Below are 24,253 nucleotides of genomic sequence, written 5' to 3' on the forward strand. Positions count from 1 at the left end.
TACAATACTGTTTTTCTATTTATTAATATAGTGTCTATCTTCACTTATTTAAGTTTTATTTACTAATACACTCTTCATTACTACCTTTTGTTAAGTTTTATAATTTTCTCTAAATGCACATCTTTAAACTTGTACATAAGCTTAGAGTATTTGTTGTTTTGCAAGTTACATTTTTTACGTAAATGATTGTAATTTTTTGTTTACATATTTTTTCTTTTTCAACATTTGTAAAAGATGCCAATTCTCTATAAGTTAATAAATATGTTGATATACAATGAATATAATAAATATCTTTGTATGTCAATTAACACATGAATCCAATGCAATTACAACAAAATCTTGAAATAATATTTTAAGAAATCTGACAAGTTGGTTGTAAAATGTTTACAGAACATAAAGGGGATAAACTAACAAAGACACTGTGAAAAATAAGGGATGAGAGAACTTAATCTATCAGACATCAAGATTTATTTTAAAACTGTAGTAAATTAAAACAGGGTAATATGGTTGCAGGGCTAAACACATACATTAATGAAACAGAATAGAGTCTAGTAACAAATCCATACATACACTGAAGCTGAAAATGTAAGAGAGATAGCATTGCAAATTGAGGGAAATAATGAACTATTAAATAAATGATACCAAGTCTGATTTCTACATATTTACAAATATATAAAAATAGATTCCTAGCTCCCAAAATGTACAAAATGAATTACAAAGGGATGAAATTCTTAAGTATAAAAAGCAAAATATGTTTTAATTTACAGAAGAAAATCTAAATAATGTCTTTATGATCTTGACAGAGAGAAGAATTTCTTAAATCAGACACATACACACAAAAAAAGATACCAAAAATGATTCACAAATCCAACCACATTAAATTTTCTAAAAATTATTACAAAGGCTGTTCGAACAGCTGATAAATTTTACAACACTCTTGAAATGAAGAAATAAAATAGAGTGATGGGGAGCAGATCATTGGTTGCCAGGGTTAAGATCACAGGGGAGACAGCACAGGAAAGTTTCTCTGAAGTGATGGAAGAGGTCTGTGTCCTTATTGTGGTCGTCGTGGCTACATGAATCTGTTTATGCAATGATATTTCATAATACTATACAGCAATAGTAAAAAAAAAAAGAGTACACGTAAAAACTGATTAAATCTGAATCTGAATAGTCTTTAGTTTACTTTGAAAAAAAATACCATAGGCCTAAAGGAGAGAAACCAAGGAAGAAATAAATGTGGAAGGGTGATGCCCTGTCCATCGCTGAGTTTCAGAACTCTTTGGATAGAACATGAGTGAGGTGAGGCCCCCTGGATGGAGAGAGGTTCTCTGGGTTGCACTGGACCAGAGCTAGTCCACAGAAGATGAACTGAAAATGGGAATCGGAGAATTTAAGGCCAAGGCTGGCAATAAAACTTGCTGGAGGATGAGTACCACTGGGTGCCTGAACATAAGCCACTGGCAGCTGCACTGTAGGAACAAGAAGAGAAGTGGCACAAATGAAAATCTTGGTGTTGAAATAGTTCAGCTTTCTAGATTCTCCTCTCTTTTCTACGACTCATAATCTAAAAGGAAATTGGAATTATCTAGCCAATCAGAGACAGCCTTTTAAAGGACAGGTTTAAAATGGAAGCTTCTGAGTATGTATCATTCCATATTTTAAAGCATTGCTAGCTATTTGAAAACCGTATGGGATAGGCATAATTGATATGGGGGGAGGAGTCTCATAACCCAATAATCTCCTCTTAAACTTAAGCAGTTATATTAAATTGTAGATTGGCTATTTCCTGAAGTTGGCAAAATTCAGTTTCATATTCTTAAATACTATTCATCCATATAGAAGTTTTAGGCATGTTGTTAAGAAAACTCATAAAACCTGACAAATGTTTGAATGTACGCCCACCAAAGAATAAGGTTCTTGTTGATTTTTTTCATGATATTTACATTTACCCATAACAAAAGCAGTAAATGCATACATATTATCCATCTAGTGCCCATATTTTATTTCTAGAACCACTAATCTAAACAGAGATTTTTCCATGTTTTTATATTTAACTTTCACTTGATACCTAGGAAAAGATTTGTTAATATTCATTAAATGTTCTCTATATTATCTTCTTCACTACTTTCCCCACAATTGAGATATACCACAAAAATACATTAAAATATTAAACACAGTATTGACCTGAGGAATTTGAAGGAGTTTTGTCTTAATGAAGGGAAGTTCTCACTGCTAGTGACATTTCAGAAATTCTCCTTGGCCTCAGGTAATGGTTTACAATTTTCCTTATGGCAGCCTTCATATCCCTATTCCTTAGTGTATAAATAATGGGGTTTAGGATGGGGGTGAAAACAGTGTAAAATATGGCAAGAAATTTATCCAAAGGATAGATGGTAAATGGCCACACATAGATGAAGATGCAAGGTCCAAAGAATAATATTACTACTGCGATATGGGAAGCCAGCGTAGAAAATGCCTTCGCCACTGCAGCCGAAGACTTGAGCCAAACCACAACAAGAATAATGATGTAGGAGCTGACCAAGAGAGAGAAAGTGCTTAGGGAAAGAACTCCACTATTGACCACAATTAGTATTTCAATGATGTAAGAGCCCAGGCAGGAAAGTTTGGTCACTCGAGGAAGATCACAAAAAAAGCTGTCTACTACATTAGGTCCACAAAAAGGCAGGTTCACAGTAAATGATAACTGGCTTAATGTGTGCACCAAGCCCACAGCCCAGGAGATCATTATCAAGACAGTGCATGTCCTTCGGCTCATGATGACCACATAGTATAAGGGTTTGCATATGGCTACATACCTGTCATAGGCCATCGAAACAAGTAGCACCATCTCCCCTCCAGTAAAAAGGTGAATAAAGAAAATTTGGGCTATGCAGCCACTGAAAGATATGGTCTTGTGTTCACTCAGAAAATCTGCAATCATTTTATGGGTAGCAAAAGAAGCCTGACAAATGTCAACAAAGGAAAGGTTTCCCAAGAGAAAGTACATAGGGGAGTGCAGGCTGGTATCAGAAGTCACTGTGAGGATAATGAGAAGATTTCCCAGCACAATGACCATATACAACACAGAGAAGAAAAAAAAAAAGAAAAGCTGGAGTTTTTGAGAACTACAGAGTCCCAAAAGTACAAATTCAGACACCACTGAAGAATTGGCCTTACCCATGGTTCCAAGCTGCAGACTTGTTCTGAAACAACTCTAAAGGAGGATAAATAGAAAGGAATCAGAATTTGAATTAAGAATACTTTTAAGGTAAGGGATTCTGAGATCTCAGATATAATGTGCATTTGCTGAATGCAAACATTTTGAAGAGGCCATAATAGTATGTCTGGATAGGTGGATAATAGGAAAGAACTTATGTACATGTCTAAATAAGGCTTAGTAATTTAATCAGTATAATTAGAACCCCTTGAGTTTTTGGATAGTCCTTGTCTTTTATACAGTAGGAAATGAGCTTACCCAGGAGCTGACTCATGACAAGAAGACTAGAGGAGTGACCTAGAGTCCAGCTCCACAAGCCTCATAGGTTGACAAAAAGTGTTTACATCTGCTTGTCTTGTGGTCATCTTACATCATCAATTATACAACATTCTTCTTAACTTTTGAAGAGATATTCATGGCTTGATTATTATTACATGATGTAAAGTCATACAGATTAACTTTTGGCTAGTTATTTTATCTGAGCTTTAATTCCACACCTTAAAAAAGATGGGAGGTGTAAAAATACCTACTTTACAGAAAACTTTAGAGTTTAAGCAGAATAACTCATGACATTCTACTATCAAAGTAATTGGATTGCAACATATGATTCTTAATACATTGAACACCCCGTATTAATAGAAATTTACCTTCGTGCTCCTGCAGGAGTCATTTACAATTAGGCAATTCCTACTGAACAGATACTGTTGAATGTATATTATACTGGCCTATAGTTCCAACTGAGTTCCTCAATTAGTTATCCAATAATTTCTTAAAACACATATTATGGCTTACCTGAATTATCTAAATCCTATTTTCTGTTGATTATCCAAGAGTGGAACCTAAATTTTTCATTTTCTTTGCCTATCAGAATTAGATTTCAGCCCACTTACATTCTCCCTGCTAGAGTTCTCCATGATCTTCTTAAAACATCTTTATAATTAATGCTGGAAAATGAAGTTTAAAAAAATTTCTGGATAGAGAAGTAAAAATGATTATAAACCTCTCATGCTCTTGAAAATATCTAAAAATTTGCATCTTATGTTTTTCACCCTGTGAAGACATACCCTTACTGTATAAATCTAGTTCAGTTGAACTGGAAAAACTTTAAAGAAGTGCTGTTTTAGGAAACCATATTAGTTCTGACAATTAACTGTTGACAACAGTCATGGTAAGAGACCTGAGAGAGTAATGATCTAATTCTAGTCCCATGTGAGAATACGAACATCTTTTTCTGCTAATTTATTTCATACAAGAAGCCAGAGTCTTTCCTTTGTCTCTAGGCTACGACCTAGTCTCTCATTTAGATGAATGCAGTTGCAATCCACACCCAGAAGCCCCACAGTAAACAATCATACTGTGTACTCTATTGGAAGAATGTTCAGAGAAGCACTCCACTGAGCCACATTTTGGATATACATTATTGTAAACTCTGGAACTAGGGCAAACAAAAAGATGACTCATTATAATTGTTTAAAGCATTAGTAACAACAAATCAGTGTCTATAATATACAAGAAGGCAATAATTAAGAGGATTCTGAAATATGATGTAATCACTTTATCCCATGTGTGACTCATTTTGCTCCCCCACTTCTAAAATAAAAGTGTCCTTGCTGAAGTTCATGTATTTATTACATAAAATGATCAACTCTACCTAACGAAAATGTTTATTGTATGAATGTAATGTATTAAGCTAAAAATTGAGGCAGATTTAAATATAGTGAATGACGAATCATAATTTTAAAATTTACAAATGAAGGGCAAAGAGAGCTTGCGTTTGTTCAGACGCTGCTAGATAGCATCTACTGTGTATACATGTTTTATCAAGTGATCTTTACAATAAACCTTTGGAAAAGGGTTTATTAAACTGCAGAAGAGAAAAACAAAGATTAGACATGTTTAGTAATCTGTGGTCAGACAGCTAGTAAGGGTCAGAACATCTCAGTGGGGATTTGAAATCAGATAATAAAAATAATATTTAACATTTACTAAGCATCAAAGTGTCAGGCACTGTTCTGAGCTCTTAATATATGTTAATTGAATCTTCCCATAACACTGCATGGTAAATGCACTTACTAATTCTATCTTACAATAAGAAGTCAGAGATACGGAGATGATAAGCAGTTTCCTTGAAGTTCCATAGCTGGAGAGCCATTAAACTAGAATCTGAACCCTGGTATTTGACTCCAAGGCCAGCTCTTGCCACATTACAACATACTGTTTCAGATGTGAATATAAAACCCATGCCATTGACACTATGCTACAACTGGAAATTCCCTCAATATATGCTCATGATTCTAATCTTTTCATCTGCTATGAGGCATTGGTTTGTCAGTTGAGCCAGTTTCCCACCTTTGGCATTATTGACATTTGGGGTTGAATTACTTTGTTGAAACAGACTGTCATGTGACTACTGTAGGTGTTCAGGAGCATCTCTGGCATAGCCCATTAGATGCCAGCTACACTTTCCCCCCAGTTATGACAACCAAAAATGTCTCCAAACATTACAAAATGTCCAGTTGAGGAGGTGAAAAATGACTCCCAGTTGAGAACCACTGTGCCACTGTGTTAAGCTATCTTTGGCTTGCATTTTTAGTCTCTCCCTGTTTCATTTAACTTTTCATTTCATCTTTTCATCTACTGACAACTGCTCAGATTCACTCATCAAAGAAATATGAAAAAGAACTCTCCTAAACTCTTCTATTATCTTTGTTTTTTTCTCTTTTCTTTTTTTTAAAAAAAGAAATTTTGTGTAGGAGTGTCTACATGTTTCTCTCCAAATCTTTTTTACTACTCAGACTTTTAACATGCTTAACTATGCCTTTTGCTGGCACAGTCAGGAAAACTACTTTATCAAATGTCTCCAAAGACCTGGTAATGACAGCTAACTCTTAAACAGAATGCCTCTTGGTTTTCTTTTCAGAATTTTTAACATTAGCTTCCTTTATCCATGCTACTGCCCCTTAAAAGTAGATTCCAAGAGGTCTTAGCCTCTGGCATTCCAATTTTTTTTCCTTTTCTCTCTGCATTTCTTGAACTCTTCTTTATCTCTTTATGTCCTTATTAATCTATTTCTGCTCCTTGTTATCTCCCTTTCTTCGGCATTCCATTCATCTCCTTGGCATCTGTCATTTCCTCTCTGTTATGACCTCGAATTTTGCAGTACTGTTCCCCCCGCTGCCCCCACATTCCAATATTCCAATCTGTTTCTGACAGTTTTTGAATGTGACTATACATAGCCATCTCAAACTTCAGCTCTCACCATTTCCCAACTCAACTCAACTCTTTTCCTTCAAACTCTTCTGAATTAACTGTAAGGGAAAACCTAACTTTCTCCTGGACCTCACTCTTCCACTTGAAACATCTCATCATTCCTTAAGCATATATATATAAAATTTAATGTCCTTAGCATGAGAACCAAGAATATATAACCTGGTTTTACCTATGCCATACCCTGCTCTCTAGCAAAAAATAAGACTACTCAAGTTTTATTCAGCTGATAGACAATTCCTTATCCATTTTTTCATGTCTTTCACAGATGTCTATTCCAACACAAATGTTACCACCTCTAAAAGCCTTCCTAGAGGCTTAAGTTGAAATTTCTATGTCCTAATGTTTCTGTAGCACTTTGCTTGCATATGCATTATATCTTCTCCCAAGGTACAGTGAATTATGTTGGCTTGGCATACATTTTGAATACAAATTCCACTTTCTCATACGAGAAGCCGAGCTCAGTTACCCTTGATACAGTTTCCAGTTCTACACTACGTTCAAATGGTTCAAGCTGGTGGCCAGAGATAAAAACTAGAGGCAGCGCTCCCACCTGGCCAACTGCGCTCCCTGCTTTCCTGTTGCTTTCTTTAAATGGACCATTCAGTCATTTTTCCGGTGAACTTAAAGTAACCCATACCCTGTTCCCTCAGGTATACTGCTAAATGCGAGGCTTTCTCACCCTCCCTCTACCTGACTCTTCATTCCTACATGACTCTGGGATGAAGGACTGTCCTCCCAACTTATTGCACTCTCCCTGCCTGATCGCTAAATAAACATCATTGAACTTTTTTTCTATTGCAGTGATGTATTGAATTTGCATCATCCACTTGAAGAACCAGGTGCTGGCCCAGGCTGAGTTTTCCCTGGAATCCTTGGGAGAACACAAGATCAGGCTCCCAGCCTCCAGAGTGCTGGTCTGGTAGACATCAACTAGACATAGGTCAGACAAAAGCTGCAGGGGCATCAGCCAGTATAAAGTTTCCTGTGTGAGGAATTCCCTGGTAATGACAACTAGGCATTAAGCCTTTCACCAGGTAAAAGAAATATCCCATAAAGACAGACTGGAAACACCCACAACAAGCTCCTTTTCATTTCTCATTAGGACAGGATTGCTAGCCACTCTGATATGGAACCCCAATTTAGCTGGGGACTCTCAAAACATAAAGTAAGACTCCCATTGTGGAAGAGAAATATTATTATGATAGCTAACTCTATTATTTCTCTTCCACACTGAAACTTCTTGAATTATTGTGCTTCTTATGAATCATTCACAGGATTTGGCAGAGAGATGTGTCAAAAGTACATTGTCCATAAACGTGTTATAGTATTAATGGAAATATATTTCACCCTGTATTTGTCATTCACTGAATAGTTTTACCTTCTTACTTTCCTGTGCATAGAGTCCTTCCCAGTGAATGGCCTAGAACTCTGCAAACCATAAACCACCTACATAAACTCCATCTTTACATGGAGCAAAAATATTTCGTCTAATTGGTAATGCAGTGTCGTAATTAAGTAATAAAAACCAGTGCCAACAATCAACCAGCTAATGCAAAAAGAATGACATAACTGGTTTGAGTTGAAGCATGGAGAAAATAGTTTATATGTTATATTGGAAGTAAACCATACTTTAGTTACCAACTTTTTAAAGTTATAGAAATGATGAGATGCTTTAAGAAGAATAAATTTGCATTTTACTTCTGTAGGGTTAAATAAATCCTGTTATATACTTTAAGTGCAAATAAAAATAAATTATGGATTATACTATAACTACAGACCTATAACATGAGCTTGGTATTTAACATTCTCATGACTTTTTTGTGTAGTTTTACTCTACAAAGTAATATATAGCCTTGATTTGCATGCCTATTTAATTTCTTTAGGTAATAAGTAAGAGTGTCATGATGGATTTTCCTAGGTGCAGTCAGAGTTTTTCATAAATTTTCCAAGTGTTCCCCAAGTATACTTCATCTATTTACATAATTTCTCACAAGTTATCCATTGCATGAAAAGACACAGACACATGAACATCCTCATCTTTTCTAAATTAATTATTTATTTTTTCCATAAGTTATCAGGGTACAGGTAGTTAGTACCTTTTTCTTTTGTCAAATTGTAAGAGTACCATGAATTTATCTAAGTGACCAATTGCAGCTTTTAAGATTTAGTATTAAATAGCCAAGGTTCATCTTCCAATGGAAATTGATACGTTTCACCAGATATTCTCATTCGAACAAGGCAAAGAATGTCCCACATTGCTGAAAACTACAATGAGGACGATAAGGCCATAGGAGAAAAAGTGAGAGTCATTCAGCCCTTGGGCACTACATGGAGTAAAGTATGATGTGCCAATTCTATACAAATGAACCTGCTACTCCAGAGAAGATGTGTGAGAAAGTACATTCTTTTGCCTAAGTGAGAAATACTTTGACTTGGGAATGGAAGGGCATACTGGGCCTTGCATCTGCAATATGGAAGAAAGGGTAATTAATTACAACTTAAAGGACATGGGTTCTTATTCTCAATTCTACCAATAACAAAGAATATTTTATTGGACAAATCATTGTAACTCTCTTAGCCTTAGTTTACCCTTGTACAAAATGATTTGTAATATTTCAAGGACACTAAAAATGAAGAGAACTATTAAATGACTTATTGGCATATTTACTTAATTTCATACAAGCAGTATCCTTCATGTATCATTTGACAATTGAATATTTTTCTACTCAATAATTGATTTTTAACAGTTATCAATAGTGATACACATAGTTTTAGTTTATTCATTTTAATTCTGTAGGATCTCCATTATATATAAATACATTGCACTGCATGTTTGTCGTTTTTGGTGAATAGACATCTGGATTCCTTCCAGTTCTTGTTATTATGAACAACATTAAAATGAGCACTTGCATAAATAAATATGTGCTAGAGGTTCTCCAGAATGCACACTTGAAGAGTAATTGCTAAATTGTAAAAAATTCAAGTCTTCAAAATTACTATTAGATATTTCCAAATTATTCTACAAAACTATTTAACAAATTTGTACTTCTTTTTATTTATCAGTTTAATGTCTCTCAGGTTTGAATGTACCCTTCAATATAGGCTATGTGTTGAACAGTGGAATTTCTTTTTTTTATTATACTTTTTTAGGGTACATGTGCACAACGTGCAGGTTTGTTACATATGTATACATGTGCCATGTTGGTGTGCTGCACCCATTAACTCGTCATTTAACATTAGGTATATCTCCTAATGCTATCCCTCCCCCCTCCCCCACTCACAACGGGCCTGGGTGTGTGATGTTCACCTTCCTGTGTCCATGTGTTCTCATTGATCAATTCCCACCTATGAGTGAGAGCATGCAGTGTTTGGTTTTTTGTCCTTGTGATAGTTTGCTGAGAATGATGGTTTCTAGCTTCATCCATGTCCCTACAAAGGACATGAACTCATCATTTTTATGGCTGCGTAGTATTCCATGGTGTATATGTGCCACATTTTCTTAATCCAGTGTATCATTGTTGGACATTTGGGTTGGTTCCAAGTCTTTGCTATTGCCAATAGTGTCACAATAAACATACGTGTGCATGTGTCTTTATAGCAGCATGTTTTATAATCCTGTGGTTATATACCCAGTAATGGGATGGCTGGATCAAATGGTATTTCTAGTTCTAGATCCCTGAGGAATCGCCACACTGACTTCCACAATGGTTGAACTAGTTTACAGTCCCACCAACAGTGTAAAAGTGTTCCTATTTCTCCACATCCTCTCCAGGAAACCTGTTGTTTCCTGACTTTTTAATGATCACCATTCTAACTGGTGTGAGATGGTATCTCATTGTGGTTTTGATTTGCATTTCTCTGATGGCCAGTGATGATGAGCATTTTTTCATGTGTTTTTTGGCTGCATAAATGTCTTCATTTGAGAAGTGTCTGTTCATATACTTTGCCCACTTTTTGATGGGGTTGTTTTTTCTTTATTTTATTATTATTATACTTTAAGTTTTAGGGTACATGTGCACAACGTGCAGGTTTGTTACATATGTATACATGTGCCATGTTGGTGTGCTGCACCCATTAACTCGTCATTTAGCATCAGGTATATCTCCTAATGCTATCCCTCCCCCCTCCCCCAACCCCCCACCCCACAACAGTCCCCAGTGTGTGATGTTCCCCTTCCTGTGTCCATGTGTTCTCATTGTTCAATTCCCACCTATGAGTGAGAACATGCAGTGTTTGGTTTTTTGTCCTTGCGATAGTTTGCTGAGAATGATAGTTTCCAGCTTCATCCATGTCCCTACAAAGGACATGAACTCATCATTTTTTATGGCTACATAGTATTCCATGGTGTATATGTGCCACATTTTCTTAATCCAGTCTATCGTTGTTGGACATTTGGGTTGGTTCCAAGTCTTTGCTATTGTGAATAGTGCTGCAATAAACATACGTGTGCATGTGTCTTCATAGCAGCATGATTTATAATCCTTTGGGTATATACCCAGTAATGGGATGGCTGGGTCAAATGGTATTTCTAGTTCTAGATCCCTGAGGAATCACCACACTGACTTCCACAATGGTTGAATTAGTTTAAATTCCCACCAAGCGTGTAAAAGTGTTCCTATTTCTCCACATCCTCTCCAGCACCTGTTGTTTCCTGACTTCTTAATGATCACCATTCTAACTGTTGTGAGATGGTATCGCACCTATTTAATAAATGGTGCTGGGAAAACTGGCTAGCCATATGTAGAGAGCTGAAACTGGATCCCTTCCTTACACTTTATACAAAAATTAATTCAAGATGGATTAAAGACTTAAATGTTAGACCTAAAACCATAAAAACCCTAGAAGAAAACCTAGGCAATACCATTCAGGACATAGGCATGGGCAAGGACTTCATGTCTAAAACACCAAAAGCAATGGCAACAAAAGCCAAAATTGACAAATGGGATCTAATTAAACTAAAGAGCTTCTGCACAGCAAAAGAAACTACTATCAGAGTAAATAGGCAACCTACAGAATGGGAGAAAATTTTTGCAATCTACTCATCTGACAAAGGGCTAATATCCAGAATCTACAATGAACTCAAACAAATTTACAAGAAAAAAACAAACAACCTCATCAAAAAGTGGGTGAAGGATATGAACAGACACTTCTCAAAAGAAGACATTTATGCAGCCAAAAAACACATGAAAAAATGCTCATCATCACTGGCCATCAGAGAAATGCAAATCAAAACCACAATGAGATACCATTTCACACCAGTTAGAATGGCCATCATTAAAAAGTCAGGAAACAACAGGGCTGGAGAGGATGTGGAGAAACAGGAACACTTTTACACTGTTGGTGGGACTGTAAACTAGTTCAACCATTGTGGAAGTCAGTGTGGCGATTCCTCAGGGATCTAGAACTAGAAATACCATTTGACCCAGCCTTCCCATTACTGGGTATACACCCAAAGGATTATAAATCATGCTGCTATATAGACACATGCACACGTATGTTTAATGCAGCACTATTCACAATAGCAAAGACCTGGAACCAACCCAAATGTCTAACAATGATAGACTAGATTACGAAAATGTGGCACATATACACCATGGAATACTATGCAGCCATAAAAAAATGATGAGTTCATGTCCTTTGTAAGGACATGGATGAAACTGGAAACCATCATTCTCAGCAAACTATCATAAGGACAGAAAACCAAACACCACATGTTCTCACTCATAGGTGGGAATTGAACAATGAGAACACATGGACACAGGAAGGGGAACATCACACACCAGGGACTGTTGTGGGGTGGGGGGAGAGGAGAGGGATAGTATTAGGAGATATACCTAATGCTAAATGATGAGTTAATGGGTGCAGCATACTAACATGGCACATGGATACATATGTAACAAACCTGCACATTGTGCACATGTACCCTAAAACTTTAAGTATAATAATAATAAAATTTAAAAAATAGGAAGTACCATTTTAAGATTTTTATTTTTGAAGTGTATCTCCATCTGGGGTGTGCATAATTTGTAGAAAGGCAAGACCTAATTTTGAAATGAAAGTGTAAGGAATTCAATCAAGTCTTTCCTAACAAAAGTAATAATAAACTGGAAAAAAAGTGGTTGGAAATAACTATTTCAGAATCCTGGATATTGACTGTTAAGAACTGAATGTTTGTGTCCCCCCCGCCAACCCACAATCCATATGTTGAAATCCTAACCTCCAATGAGGTGATATTAGGAAATGGAGACTTTTGGAGATAAATCAGCTCATGAGGGTGGACCCCTCATGGATGGGTTCAGTGCCTTTGTAAAAAATATTTTAGAGAGATTTCTAGCTCTCTTTCTGCCACATGAGGATATAAGGAGAAGTTGATGGCTTGCAACCTGAAAGAGGGCACTCACCAGAACCCAACCAGACTGGCAGTCTGATCTCAGGCTTCCAGCCTCCAAATCTATGAGAAATAATTTCTGTTGCTTATAAACCATCTAGTCTATGCTACTTTGTGATGGCTGCCCAAACTGACATTAAGACAAAAAGAAAGAGAAACCTGTATTTGTGAAAACCTAATGAATATCAGATAAGAACAGTAGAAGTATATGGTATTTTAGCCTACGGCTTTTTGCATTATCACTACCCCAACAAACTCCTTTGGCATAATACTTCCAGCAGAGTGGGGAAAGTGGTGGAAATCAGCTGCTTTTCTGCCAGAGGTGGCTGATATAATTTAGAGCTGGAAACACAAAATCACATGCCTGGGGTGTTGTCTAAAATATTAATGATCTTAGTGTCAAAATGTCATGAAATTCAGCATTGGAGTTAGTCTAATATTGACATATTGGATAGAACAAACAGGAAACCGGCACACTTACGAGATATTTACTAGAGAGATCGGAGAAATGAAATAGTGATGCTGAGCCTTGATAAGTTTCCACATATCCCTGAAAGTTCAAACAGCTATACACACACACAAGACTGCATGAATGCTCAGAAGAAGTCAGGGAAACCCATAAGTATCTACTTGTCCCTGGATGAATACAAAGCCTTGCACATAAGCAGCATAGACACAAGGATGTGTGGATGAAAGCAAAAGCTGGAACAACTTCTAAACTGCCTATCATTGACAAAAGATGAAAAACTGAGTGGCTCAAGATAATGCAGCACAACCTCTCTAATCATTGAGTGACCATTAACCATGCTCAACCAGAAGTGACCTCTAGTACACCAAGATTAAATATAAGAACCAGAACTAGCAACAAGAAAAACCCTAACAGAGTCACTGGTAGCCGTATATTTCAGGGACACAGATTTTATAGAATTAGTCCTGTTAGGTCACTAAACAAATAAAAATAATACAAACAGTAATAGCAGCAACAATAGCTTCTCAGAGAGAAAGAGAAAAGAATCAGGAGTTGCTACAATATATTGTCTAAAATGTACAACTTTAAACAACAAAAAGGAGACATGTCCTGTGAGGGTTCAGTCAGGCTGGTGGGAAAAATTTTATTTATAATAGCTACAAACCCTCTTGAAAGGCCTGAGAGTTTGCAAAACTTTGGTAACAGATCTGGCTGAAGGCATCCTAGTCCTTTTACACTTAATTAGATAAATGAAAGTAAATACAAGGGAATGTGGGGGAGTTTGTCTAACTAGCTTGTTTACTCATGTGGTCCTAAGACTAACCTTTGTTCTACCATGGGTGCTTAATTCTTTTCTACTTGGGAAGTCTGCAATGTCAATTACTTTCTAGTGGCGTTGACTCAAGCCTTTGTCAATTAATCTTTACTAAATAAATGCAAGTCTCGCTGGCTGCTGACTCTTTACAGCACTCTTCTTGGAGTCTGTAAGTGGCCTAGACACTCAGCTGGACTGGCAAAGCAGAATATCTGTGCCAGTGTACATTATTCATCCATCACTGAGTCAAGGTCTGCAGGACAGACCTCCACAATGTCCCACCCCCCCAAAAATGGAAACCATCTCAGACACAGGAAGAAAAATAGTCAATAGAAATTATTGATAAAATGTCACAAATGACAGATTTATCAAACAAACACTTCAAAGTAAATACTAAAATATATTGAAATAACTAAAGAAAAACATGTTTTGGAATTAAAGGAGGTTCTGGTTCAAGATGGCTGACTAGAAGCACCTAGTGCATTCCATCTCATGGAGAATAAACAAAGTGGTAAGTGAATACTAACTCTTAGGATCACCTAAGAGATCGTGCTGTGATTCACCAGAGAAGCAAGTGGACACGTGGAGAACAGAAAGGAGTAAAGGCATGAAGCCAAGTAACTGTCCACCCGGGACCATGCAGAGCTGAGGGAATCTCCCTAACATAGGAAAAGAGTGAGTGAGTGAGAGTCCCCTGGGGATCCACACTTCTGCCATTGACATTTGTAATCCTGAGCACAGGAAAGTCCCCTAGACACCCTTACCCCACCCTCCAGACCAACACAGAGAGCCACCTGGAGTCTATGCAGAGTCACTGCTCAAGCCCACATGGAATTTCACTGGCCTTTGATCCCTGAGCAGCCTGGTGCCAGCTGCCACTGCCCTGCCAAGAAGGGAAGCAAGGTACTTTTGCATGTCCATTGGATAGATGTTATAGCCCAGGTACTGAGGAGCAGCCAGACTGCATACCATGTGACCCTCCCCTCCACTGCTTCTCACCAGGGGGTGCTCACAGGTTTAGGCCCCCAGCACAGCTGCCCCACCCCCACTTGAACACTGTGGTCACATCTCTGCATTCCTCTGGGAGCAAAACTCCCAGAGGTAGCTGACAAGCCTTTTACAATCTCTGCTGGCACTTTCTCCACCCCTATGGGGGGAGCAAGGAGGTAGGGCACATTTGCAGACCTCTAGCACTAGACAACACAATGGAGATGCAAAGGAGCAGTGGGCAAACTATGCCCCAACAACTTGCTGCCTCCACTGTTCTCTGCCAAATGGGGTTTCCACCTTCCAGCCTCCAGCATACTCACCCCACCCACACCTGATCACTGTAGCCACAGCTCTCTGTTCCTGATTACATAATTCCCACAGGAGTTCTCACAGGTGGTTGGCAGGCCTTTTGTGATCACGACTGCCTCTGTCCCTACCAACCCCAGGTCAGGGAGGGAACAAGGAAGCAGAGTACCTTCCTACACCTCCAGCATGAACAGCTCAGCTGAGATATGGATGAGCAGTAGGCTGCTGCATGGCCCATAAACCCCTGCCTCTGCTGCTCCCTGGAGAATAGGACTCACTGGCTTCCAGCCCCCAACACACCCACCCTACCCCCACCTGAACACTAAGGCCACATCTCAGTTCCTCTGAAAGCCCAATTACCTGAGGTCAGCAACAAGCTTTTCACAGTTGTCACTACCACTGCCTTCACCCCTACCACTGCCTCCACCTCTACCACCCCTAGGCCAGCATGGGATCAGGGAAGTTTGGCACTTTTGCTTGTCCCTAACAGTGAAATCCAGTGCCACTTGTGTGAGAGGAAAGTGCAAGTGTACCATGCTCCCCACAGCTGCCAATCTCCATTGACCCAGCTGAAGAATCCTGCCCTCACCAGTGAAATGCCCACAGCACAGATGTCCACCCCTCCTGAACATTTTAGCTGTGGCCCAGAACACTTCGGAAAACCCAACCCCATAGGCACGTGATCTTCCCCTGGGCTTCCACTGCCTAAAGGTTCCACCTGCCCTCACCTGAGAGTTCTGCCAGTGATCAAGGGACTAGCCTGCCTCTCCCCATCACAGCCAGCACCTGAACTCTGGGTTAACCTGACTCAGGTCCAGCCCCTTCAGGACTCGTACTCCCTATCCAGTGGGTCACCTAGAGGCCTGGGAACTAGGGAATTACTTAGCCCATTCCAACACTACTGGCACCTGACCACTTCCCCAGGGTCTGAGGTCAGGCTGATCCAACCAGTCAACATCACCACAAGCAACACCCATCCACATGTGCCCAAAGGTGGAGCCCTGCCCCATCCCCATGAAGCAGCAGCATTACCACATAAGAGAACAGGTGAGCCATAAAGCTATCTGTATTGGGCGGAGTGAAGAAGTTCCACCCCCAAACCACTCCCACAGAGAGTTACAAGATAGGTATCTCCCATGGCCCTCCACCGCATTGTATTCTGAGGATAGACTACAGTGTGCACCTGAACTGGGAGTCACAAGCCCCAGGACAGGGCATGATAGGGAAACAGATCATGTTCCTTCTATCTAGGACATGGAGATGGTGCAATCCCCCTCAGCCCCCACACAGACAGAGCATTTTATCAGAAGCTCCCCTCAGCCACCTTCACCAGGGCTGGTGCCCATAATTGCCATTGGTGTATTTGTGGGCAAGCCGGGGGGTCCAGCTCTGCCAAGGTGTGGCCCCTGACCCCATGGAAAAGAAAGCTCAGGGTGCCTAGCCCTCCACTGTCTAGCCCATCACCAGAAACAACACAGAGCACCTCACAATAAACAAAGATCAAGTACTGATATGGTTTTGCTCTGTGTCCCCACCCAAATCTCATGTCAAATTATAATCCCCATGTGTCAGGGGAGGGACCTGGTGGGAGGTGATTCAATCATGGGGGCAGATTTCTCCCATGTTGTTATGATAGTGAGTGAGTTCTCACAAGATCTGATGGTTTAAAAGTGTGGCATTGAAACTGCCATTGGAAAATTGTGACTTAGACAGTGAAAGGGATCTAACTTAACTGACTCCATCATGCTTCTAACCTCCAAAATGTCCTTGTTCATTCCTGGGCATAGGCAGAACTAACTTTGAGAGAAACTAGTTTATAGTTTAAAACAAAGATGATAACAGTCCTCTCCCAGGTTAGACCTGCTTCTTGGCTAGGGACTAGATTGCCTTTGTAGGACACAAGATTAAAAATTGGGGGTTTAGGAGTTATGTAGCTGGAGGCTACAAGTTTCTGACCCTCCCTACACTGTTCCTGAGGTCATTGCTTGAGATATTTTGCAGACCCTGCACTTGATAGATCAGCTGGCACCACCTGGATTGATAAATTGGCTCATCTGATCTTGTGGCCCCCACCCAGGAACTGACTCAGTGTAAGAAGACAGCTTCAAATCACTATGATTTTATATTGAACCAGTCAGCACTCCTGGATCACTGGCTCTCCTCAACCCACCAAGCTGCCCTTAAAAACTCTGCTCCCTGAATGCCAAGGGAGACTGCTTTGAGTAATAATAAAACTCCAGTCTCCCACACAGCTAACTCTGCATGAATTACTCCTTCTCTATTGCAATTCCCCTGTCTTGAGAAATCGGCTGTGTCTAGGCAGCAGGCAACATGAGCCCATTGGTTGGTTACAGCATTTCCCTCCTCTCTCTCTCTCTCTCTCTCACCTGCTACCATATGAAGAAGGTCCTTGCTTCCCCTTTGCCTTCTGTCATGATTGTAAGTTTCCTGAGATCTCCCAGTCATTCTTCCTGTTAAGCCTGCAGAATTGTGAGTCAATTAAACCTCTTTTCTTCATAAGTTACTCTGTCTATGATAGTTATTTATAGTAATGTGAAAATGGACTAACATAAATACGTACTCTTTTGTTCGTGCCACAGCTGTCTCTTACCTGTAAGCTCCTGTAGGTCAAACTGCATGACCCAATATAAAATGAGCCAACAGAAGTGCATAGGGCTATAGAAGCAAAGCCAGAAGACCTTACACAACATACTCTACAGTCTCACTCCGCGGGGAGGTGGGGAGAAAGGAGAGGGAGAAAAATAGGGCAAGAAAAAAAAATCTTATCTATATGAAAATAAATTTAAAAATTGGAAGTGGCAGTCTCTCCTGATGAGAAGGAACCAGTGTAAAAATTCTGGCACCAGAAAAAATCTGAATGTTGTGACACCACCAAGGGATCACAATAGCTCCCCAGCAATGGACACTAATAAAATGGATACTCGGAAATGACAGATAAAGAATTCAAAGTATGAATTGCAAGGAAACTTAAAAAGATCCAAGAAAAGGTGGAAAATCAACACAAACCAAATACTAAAGCAATCGAGGAAATAAAGAAAAAGATGAGAATTTTTTTAAAAAATTAACCAGAACTAATGGAGTTAAAAAAACACTAAAGGAATTGGAAAATACAAGTAAAAGCTTTATCAATAGACTAGACCAAGCAGAAGAAAGAATTTTAGGGTGTAAAGACTGATCTTTTGAACTAACTCTGTCAGACAACAATAGAGAAAAAGGAATTTAGAAAAATGAACAAAGCCTTCAAGAAATATGGAATTATGTAAAGTGACCAAGCCTACAAATTATGGGCATTCCTGAGAGAAAGAAGAAAAAGTAAACAATGTGGAAAACATATTTGAGGAAATAATTTAAGAAAATGTTCTAATCTTGATAAAGAGGTAGACATCCAGATAAAGAAATATGGAGAGGCTGGATGAAGTGGCTCATGCCTGTAATCCCAGCACCTTGGGAGGCCGAGGCAGGCAGAACACTTGAGGTCAGGAGTTCGAGGCCAGCCCGGCCAACATGGTGAAATCCCATCTGTACTAAAATACAAAAATTAGCTGGCGTGGTGGTGTGTGCCTGTAATCCCAGCTACTCGGGAGACTGAGGCAGGAGAATTGCTTGAACCCAGGAGGTGGAAGTAACAGTGAGCTGAGATTGCACCACTGCACTCCAGCCCGGGTGACAGAGTAAGACTCTGTCAAAAAAAAAACAAAAAAGAAGAAGAAAGAAAGAAGGAAAGAAAAAGAAAAAAAAGAAAAAGAAAAGAAAAGAAAAAGAAGTACAGAGAACACTTGCAAAATACCATATAAAATGAACATCGCCAAGGCATGTAGTCACTAGACTATCCAAGGTCAGTGCTAAAGAGCAAATCTTAAGGGCAGCTAGGAAAAAGGAACAAATTACCCTCAAGGAAAAACTGATCATACTAAAAGCAAACTTTGCAGCAGAAACCCTACAAGCCAAAACATATTAAGGACCTATTTTTAGCCTCCATAAATAAAAAAAAGTTATCCAAGAATTTTATATCATGCCACTAAGCTTCATAAATGAAGGAGAAATAAAGTCTTTCCCAGACAAGCATTAGCTAAGATAATTTGTCACCACTAGCCTGGTCTTACAAGAAATGCTCAAAGGAGCTCTAAATATGGAAACAAAAGGATGATACTAATCATCAGAAAAAGGATATATAAATACAAAGCTCCCAGATCCTAGAAAGCAACTATACAATTGAAACTCCAAAACAGTTAGCTAACAATACTATGTCAGGATCAAAATCTCACATATCAATATTAACCGTGAATATAAATGGTCTAAAGGCCCTGCTTAAAAGATACATGATGACAAATCAGATTTTAAAAAGACAACTCAACCATCTTCTATATAAAAGAAACCCCCTTACTGACTAAAGACACATTCAACCTTAAAGTAAAAGGATGGAAAAAAATATATTTTGCACAAATGGAAAAGAAAAACAAGCAGAAAAATCCATTCTCATATCAGATAAAAGACACTTTACACCAAAAAAAAGTTTAAAAACAGGCAAAAAAAAGGCATTATATGATTATAAGAAAAATATTGAAAACCAGAAGATTTAACTATCCTAAATATATGTGCACCCAACACTGGAACACTCAGATTCATAAAACAAATACTATTAGACCTAAGAAAATAAATTGATAGCAAAACAATAATAGTTGGGTGTTGGAGGGGGCAGGCACAGTGCCTCTTCTTGTAATTCCAGCACTTTAGGAGACCAAGGTGGGAGGATTGCTTGAGTCCAGGAGTTTGACACCAGCCTATGCAACATAGTGAGATCTGATATAATATAGTTTGGATGAATGTCCCCACCCAAATCTCATATTGAAATGTAATCCTTAATGTTAGAGGTGAGGTCTGGTGGGAGGTGATTGGATCATGGGGGTGAATTTCTCATTAATGGCTTAGCACCATTCCTCTTGGTACTGTCCTCATGATAGTGAGTTTTCATGAGATCTGGTTATTTAAAAGTGTGTAGCACCTCCCTTCTGTTCTCTCTTGCTCCTGCTTTTGCCATGTGACATGCAAGCTCCCTTTTAGCCTTCTGCCGTGATTGTAAGTTTCCTGAGGCCTCCCAAGAAGCTTAGCAGATGCCAGCATCATGCTCTCTGTACAGCTTGCAGAATCTTAAGACAATTAAACCTCTTTTCTTTATAAATTACACAGTATCAGATATTTCTTTATAGCAATGCAAGAACGAACTAATATCTCACCTCTACACATAAAAAAAGAAATTAGCTGGGCATGGTGGTGTATGCCTATAGTTCTGGCTACTTGGGAGGCTGAGGTGGGAGGATTGTTTGAGCCCAGGAGGGTAAGGCTGCAATGAGCCATGATCATTCCACTACACTCCAGCCTGGGCAAAAAAGCAAGACTCTGTCTCAAAAATAAAATAAAATATTAGTGGGGAGCTAGGTGCAGTGGCTCACACCTGTAATCCCAGAACTTTGGGAAGCTAAGGTGGGTGGATCACTTGAGGCCAGGAGTTCAAGACCAGCCTGGCCAACATGGTGAAACCCCATCTCTACTAAGAATACAAAAAACTAGCCAGGCATGGTGGTGTGCGCCCGTAATCCCAGCTACTCAGGAGGCTGAGGCACACAAATCACTTGAACCCAAGAGGCGAAGGTTGCAGTGAGCCAAGATTGCACCATTGCACTCCAGCCTGGGTGACAGAGAAAGACTCTGTCTCAAAATAATAATAATAATAAAATAATAATAATAATAGTGGGGGACTTTAATACCCCACTGAAATCACTAAATAGATCATTGAAGAAGAGAATCAACAAAGAAACTCTGGACTTAAACTGAAAAATATACCAAATGGACCTAATAGACATCTACAGAACATTGTACCCAACAACTGCAGAATATACATTTCTCTTATCTGCACAAAGAATACCCTTCAAAATCAACCATATGCTCAGGCATGAGGCAAGTCTCAATAAATTTTTTAAAACTGAGATTATATCCAGTACCTTCTGGACCACACTGGAATAAAATTAGAAATTAATACTAAAAGTACTCTCAAAACTACACAGGTACATGGAAACTAAAAACTTGCTCCTGAACAACTTTTGGGTAAACAACGAAATCAGGACAGAAACTGTAAAAATTCTTTAAAATAAATGAAATAGAAACACAACATACTAAAGTCTCTGGGATACAGCAAAGGCAGTGCTAGAAGGAAATTTTACAGTGTTAAATGCTTACATCAAAAAGATGGAAATATCTAAAGTTAACAATATAACGTTGTACCTCAAGGAACTAGAAGAACAATAAAAAACCAAACCCAAAGTTAGTAGAATAAAAGATATACCTGAAATCCAAGCAGAAATAAGTGAAATTGAGACAAAAAAATACAATATAATCAATGCAACAAAAAATTATTTCTTTGAAAGAATAAACAAAATTGACAGACCACTAGCTAGTCTAAGAAAAAAAAGAGAAAATTCAAATAAGTACAATCAGAAATGATAAAAATGACATTACAACTGACACCAAAGAAATACAAAAAATAAGAGACTACTATGAACACCTCTATGCACACAAACTAGAAATCTAGAAGAAAGGAATTAATGCGTATAAACATACACTCTTATTCAACATAGCACTGGCATTCCTCTCCAGAGCTATCAGGGAAGAAAAAGAAATAAAGGCATTCAAATTGGAAAAGAGGAAGTTAAATGATCTCTGTTTGCTGACAACATGATTGTATACTTAGAAAACCCTAAAAACTCTTCTAGAAGATTCCTAGACTTGATAAGCAACTTCAGTAGAGTCTCAGGATACAAAATCAATGTACAAAAGCTAGTACCATTTCTATACACCAATAATCTTCAAGCTGAGAACCAAATTAACAACTCAATTACATTTACAATAGCCACACACAAAAATAAAATACCTAGAAACACACTTAATCAAGGTGGTGAAATATCTCTACAAGGAGAACTACAAAACACTGATGAAAGAAATTGAAGATGACACACAAGAAATGGAAAAAAACATTCCATGCTCATGAATTAGAAGAATAACTGTCATTAAAATGACCTCATTATCCAACCAAAGCAATCTACATATTCAATGCAATTCCTATCAAACTACCAATGTCATTTTTCACAGAATTAGAAAAAAAGTCCTAAAGTTCATATGGAACCAAAAACAAAAACAAAAACAAAATCCCAAAGAGCCAAAGCAATCCTAAGCAAAAAGTTCTAATTTGGAGGTATTACATTGTCTGACTTCAAATTATACTACAAGGATATAATAACTAAAGAAGCATGATACTGATACAAAAATAGACAATAAAACACAATAGAGAACCCAAAAACAAAGCCATGTACCTGTAACCAGCTGTTCTTTAGTAAAGTCAACAAAGACAACCAATGGAGAAAGGACGCTCTAATCAATAAATATTCAATAAATGATGCTTGGAAAACTGGCTAGCCATAAGTGAAAGAACAAAACTAGACCCCTACCTCCCACCATATACAAAAATTACCCAAAGACGGATTAAAGACCTAAATATAAGACCTGAAACTATAAAAATATTAGAAGAAAACCTAGAAAAACTCTTTTGAATATTGGCCTAACCAAGGAGTTTGTGATAAAGACCCCAAAAGCAATTGCAATAAAGACCAAAATAGGCAAACGGGACTTAAACAAACTAAAAAGCTTCTGCACAGCAAAAGAAATAACAGAATAAAACAGACAACCTGCAGAATGGGAAAAAGATATTTACAAATTATGCCTCTAACCAGAGATTTCTATCTATCTAGAATCTACCAGGAACTCAAGCACCTCAACAAGAAAAAAGCAAACAACCTTATCAAAAACTGGGCAAAAGACAGGAATAAACAATTCTCAAAAGAAGAAACACAAGTAGCTAAGAAACACATGAAAAAATGCCCAACACCAATTATCAGAGAAATGCAAATTAAAGCCACAAGAGATACCATCTGACACTAGTCAGAATGGCTTTCATTAAAATCGTAAAACAGATGTTGGTGTGGATGCAGAGAAAAGGGAATGCTCATACACTGTTGGTGCGAATGCAATTTCAATCTCTGTGGAATACAATATGGAGATATCTCAAAGAAATAAAAGCAGAACTACCATTCAACCCTGCAATCCAGCTACCAGCTGTCTACCCAAAAGAAAAGAAATCATTATATCAAAAAGAGATTTGCATTCATATGTTTATTGAAGCACTGTTTACAACAACTAAGTACAGAACCAAACTGTCTACCAACAGCTGACTGGATAAAGAAAATGTGATATATATACACCATAGATTACTACATAGCCTTAGAAAAAGAAGAAAATGTCACTTGCAGTAACATGGATGAAGCTGGAGGCCATTATCCTAAGTAAACTAACACAGAAGCATAAAATAATATTGCACGTTCTCACTTATAAGTTGGCACTAAAGAAAGGGTACACATGGACATAAAGATGGAGAAAATAGACTCTGAGAATTCCAAATGGGGGCATGCAGCAGATAGGTTTGAAAATTTCCAATATTTGGTGATGGGTACACTAGAAGCCCAAACCCCACCATTACACATGTAATACCTATGTAACAAACAAGCACATGTACCCCCTGAATCTATAATAAAAATATTTTAAAAATTAGAAAAAAAATAAAAAGAAGAAAGACATGACTGGATCAGAAAACAATAATTAAAGGAAAGAATAATAACAATGATTCACCAAATAGAGAATGAAAATAAAGAAATATAAATTATAAATAAG

General features: G+C 38.2%; 1 protein-coding gene and 1 pseudogene across 1 annotated transcript; both read right to left on the bottom strand.

Moving 5' to 3' along the window:
- The window catches only part of LOC100601371, a 481,171-nt pseudogene that overhangs the window by 330,758 nt on the left and 126,160 nt on the right, over positions 1–24,253 (bottom strand).
- On the bottom strand, positions 2,138–3,203 carry LOC100589042 (olfactory receptor 4K5). Its single transcript, XM_012497953.2, has one exon. It carries the CDS (start codon positions 3,182–3,184, stop codon positions 2,213–2,215), a length of 972 nt encoding a protein of 323 aa, XP_012353407.2. The 5' UTR covers positions 3,185–3,203; the 3' UTR covers positions 2,138–2,212.

This window comes from Nomascus leucogenys, chromosome 22a (genome assembly GCF_006542625.1).
Source record: "Nomascus leucogenys isolate Asia chromosome 22a, Asia_NLE_v1, whole genome shotgun sequence".
NCBI lineage: Eukaryota > Metazoa > Chordata > Mammalia > Primates > Hylobatidae > Nomascus > Nomascus leucogenys.

Bases quoted from the DNA above. Each gene is read 5' to 3' on its own strand.
- LOC100589042 (XM_012497953.2), bottom strand. From the start codon at position 3,184: ATGGGTAAGGCCAATTCTTCAGTGGTGTCTGAATTTGTACTTTTGGGA.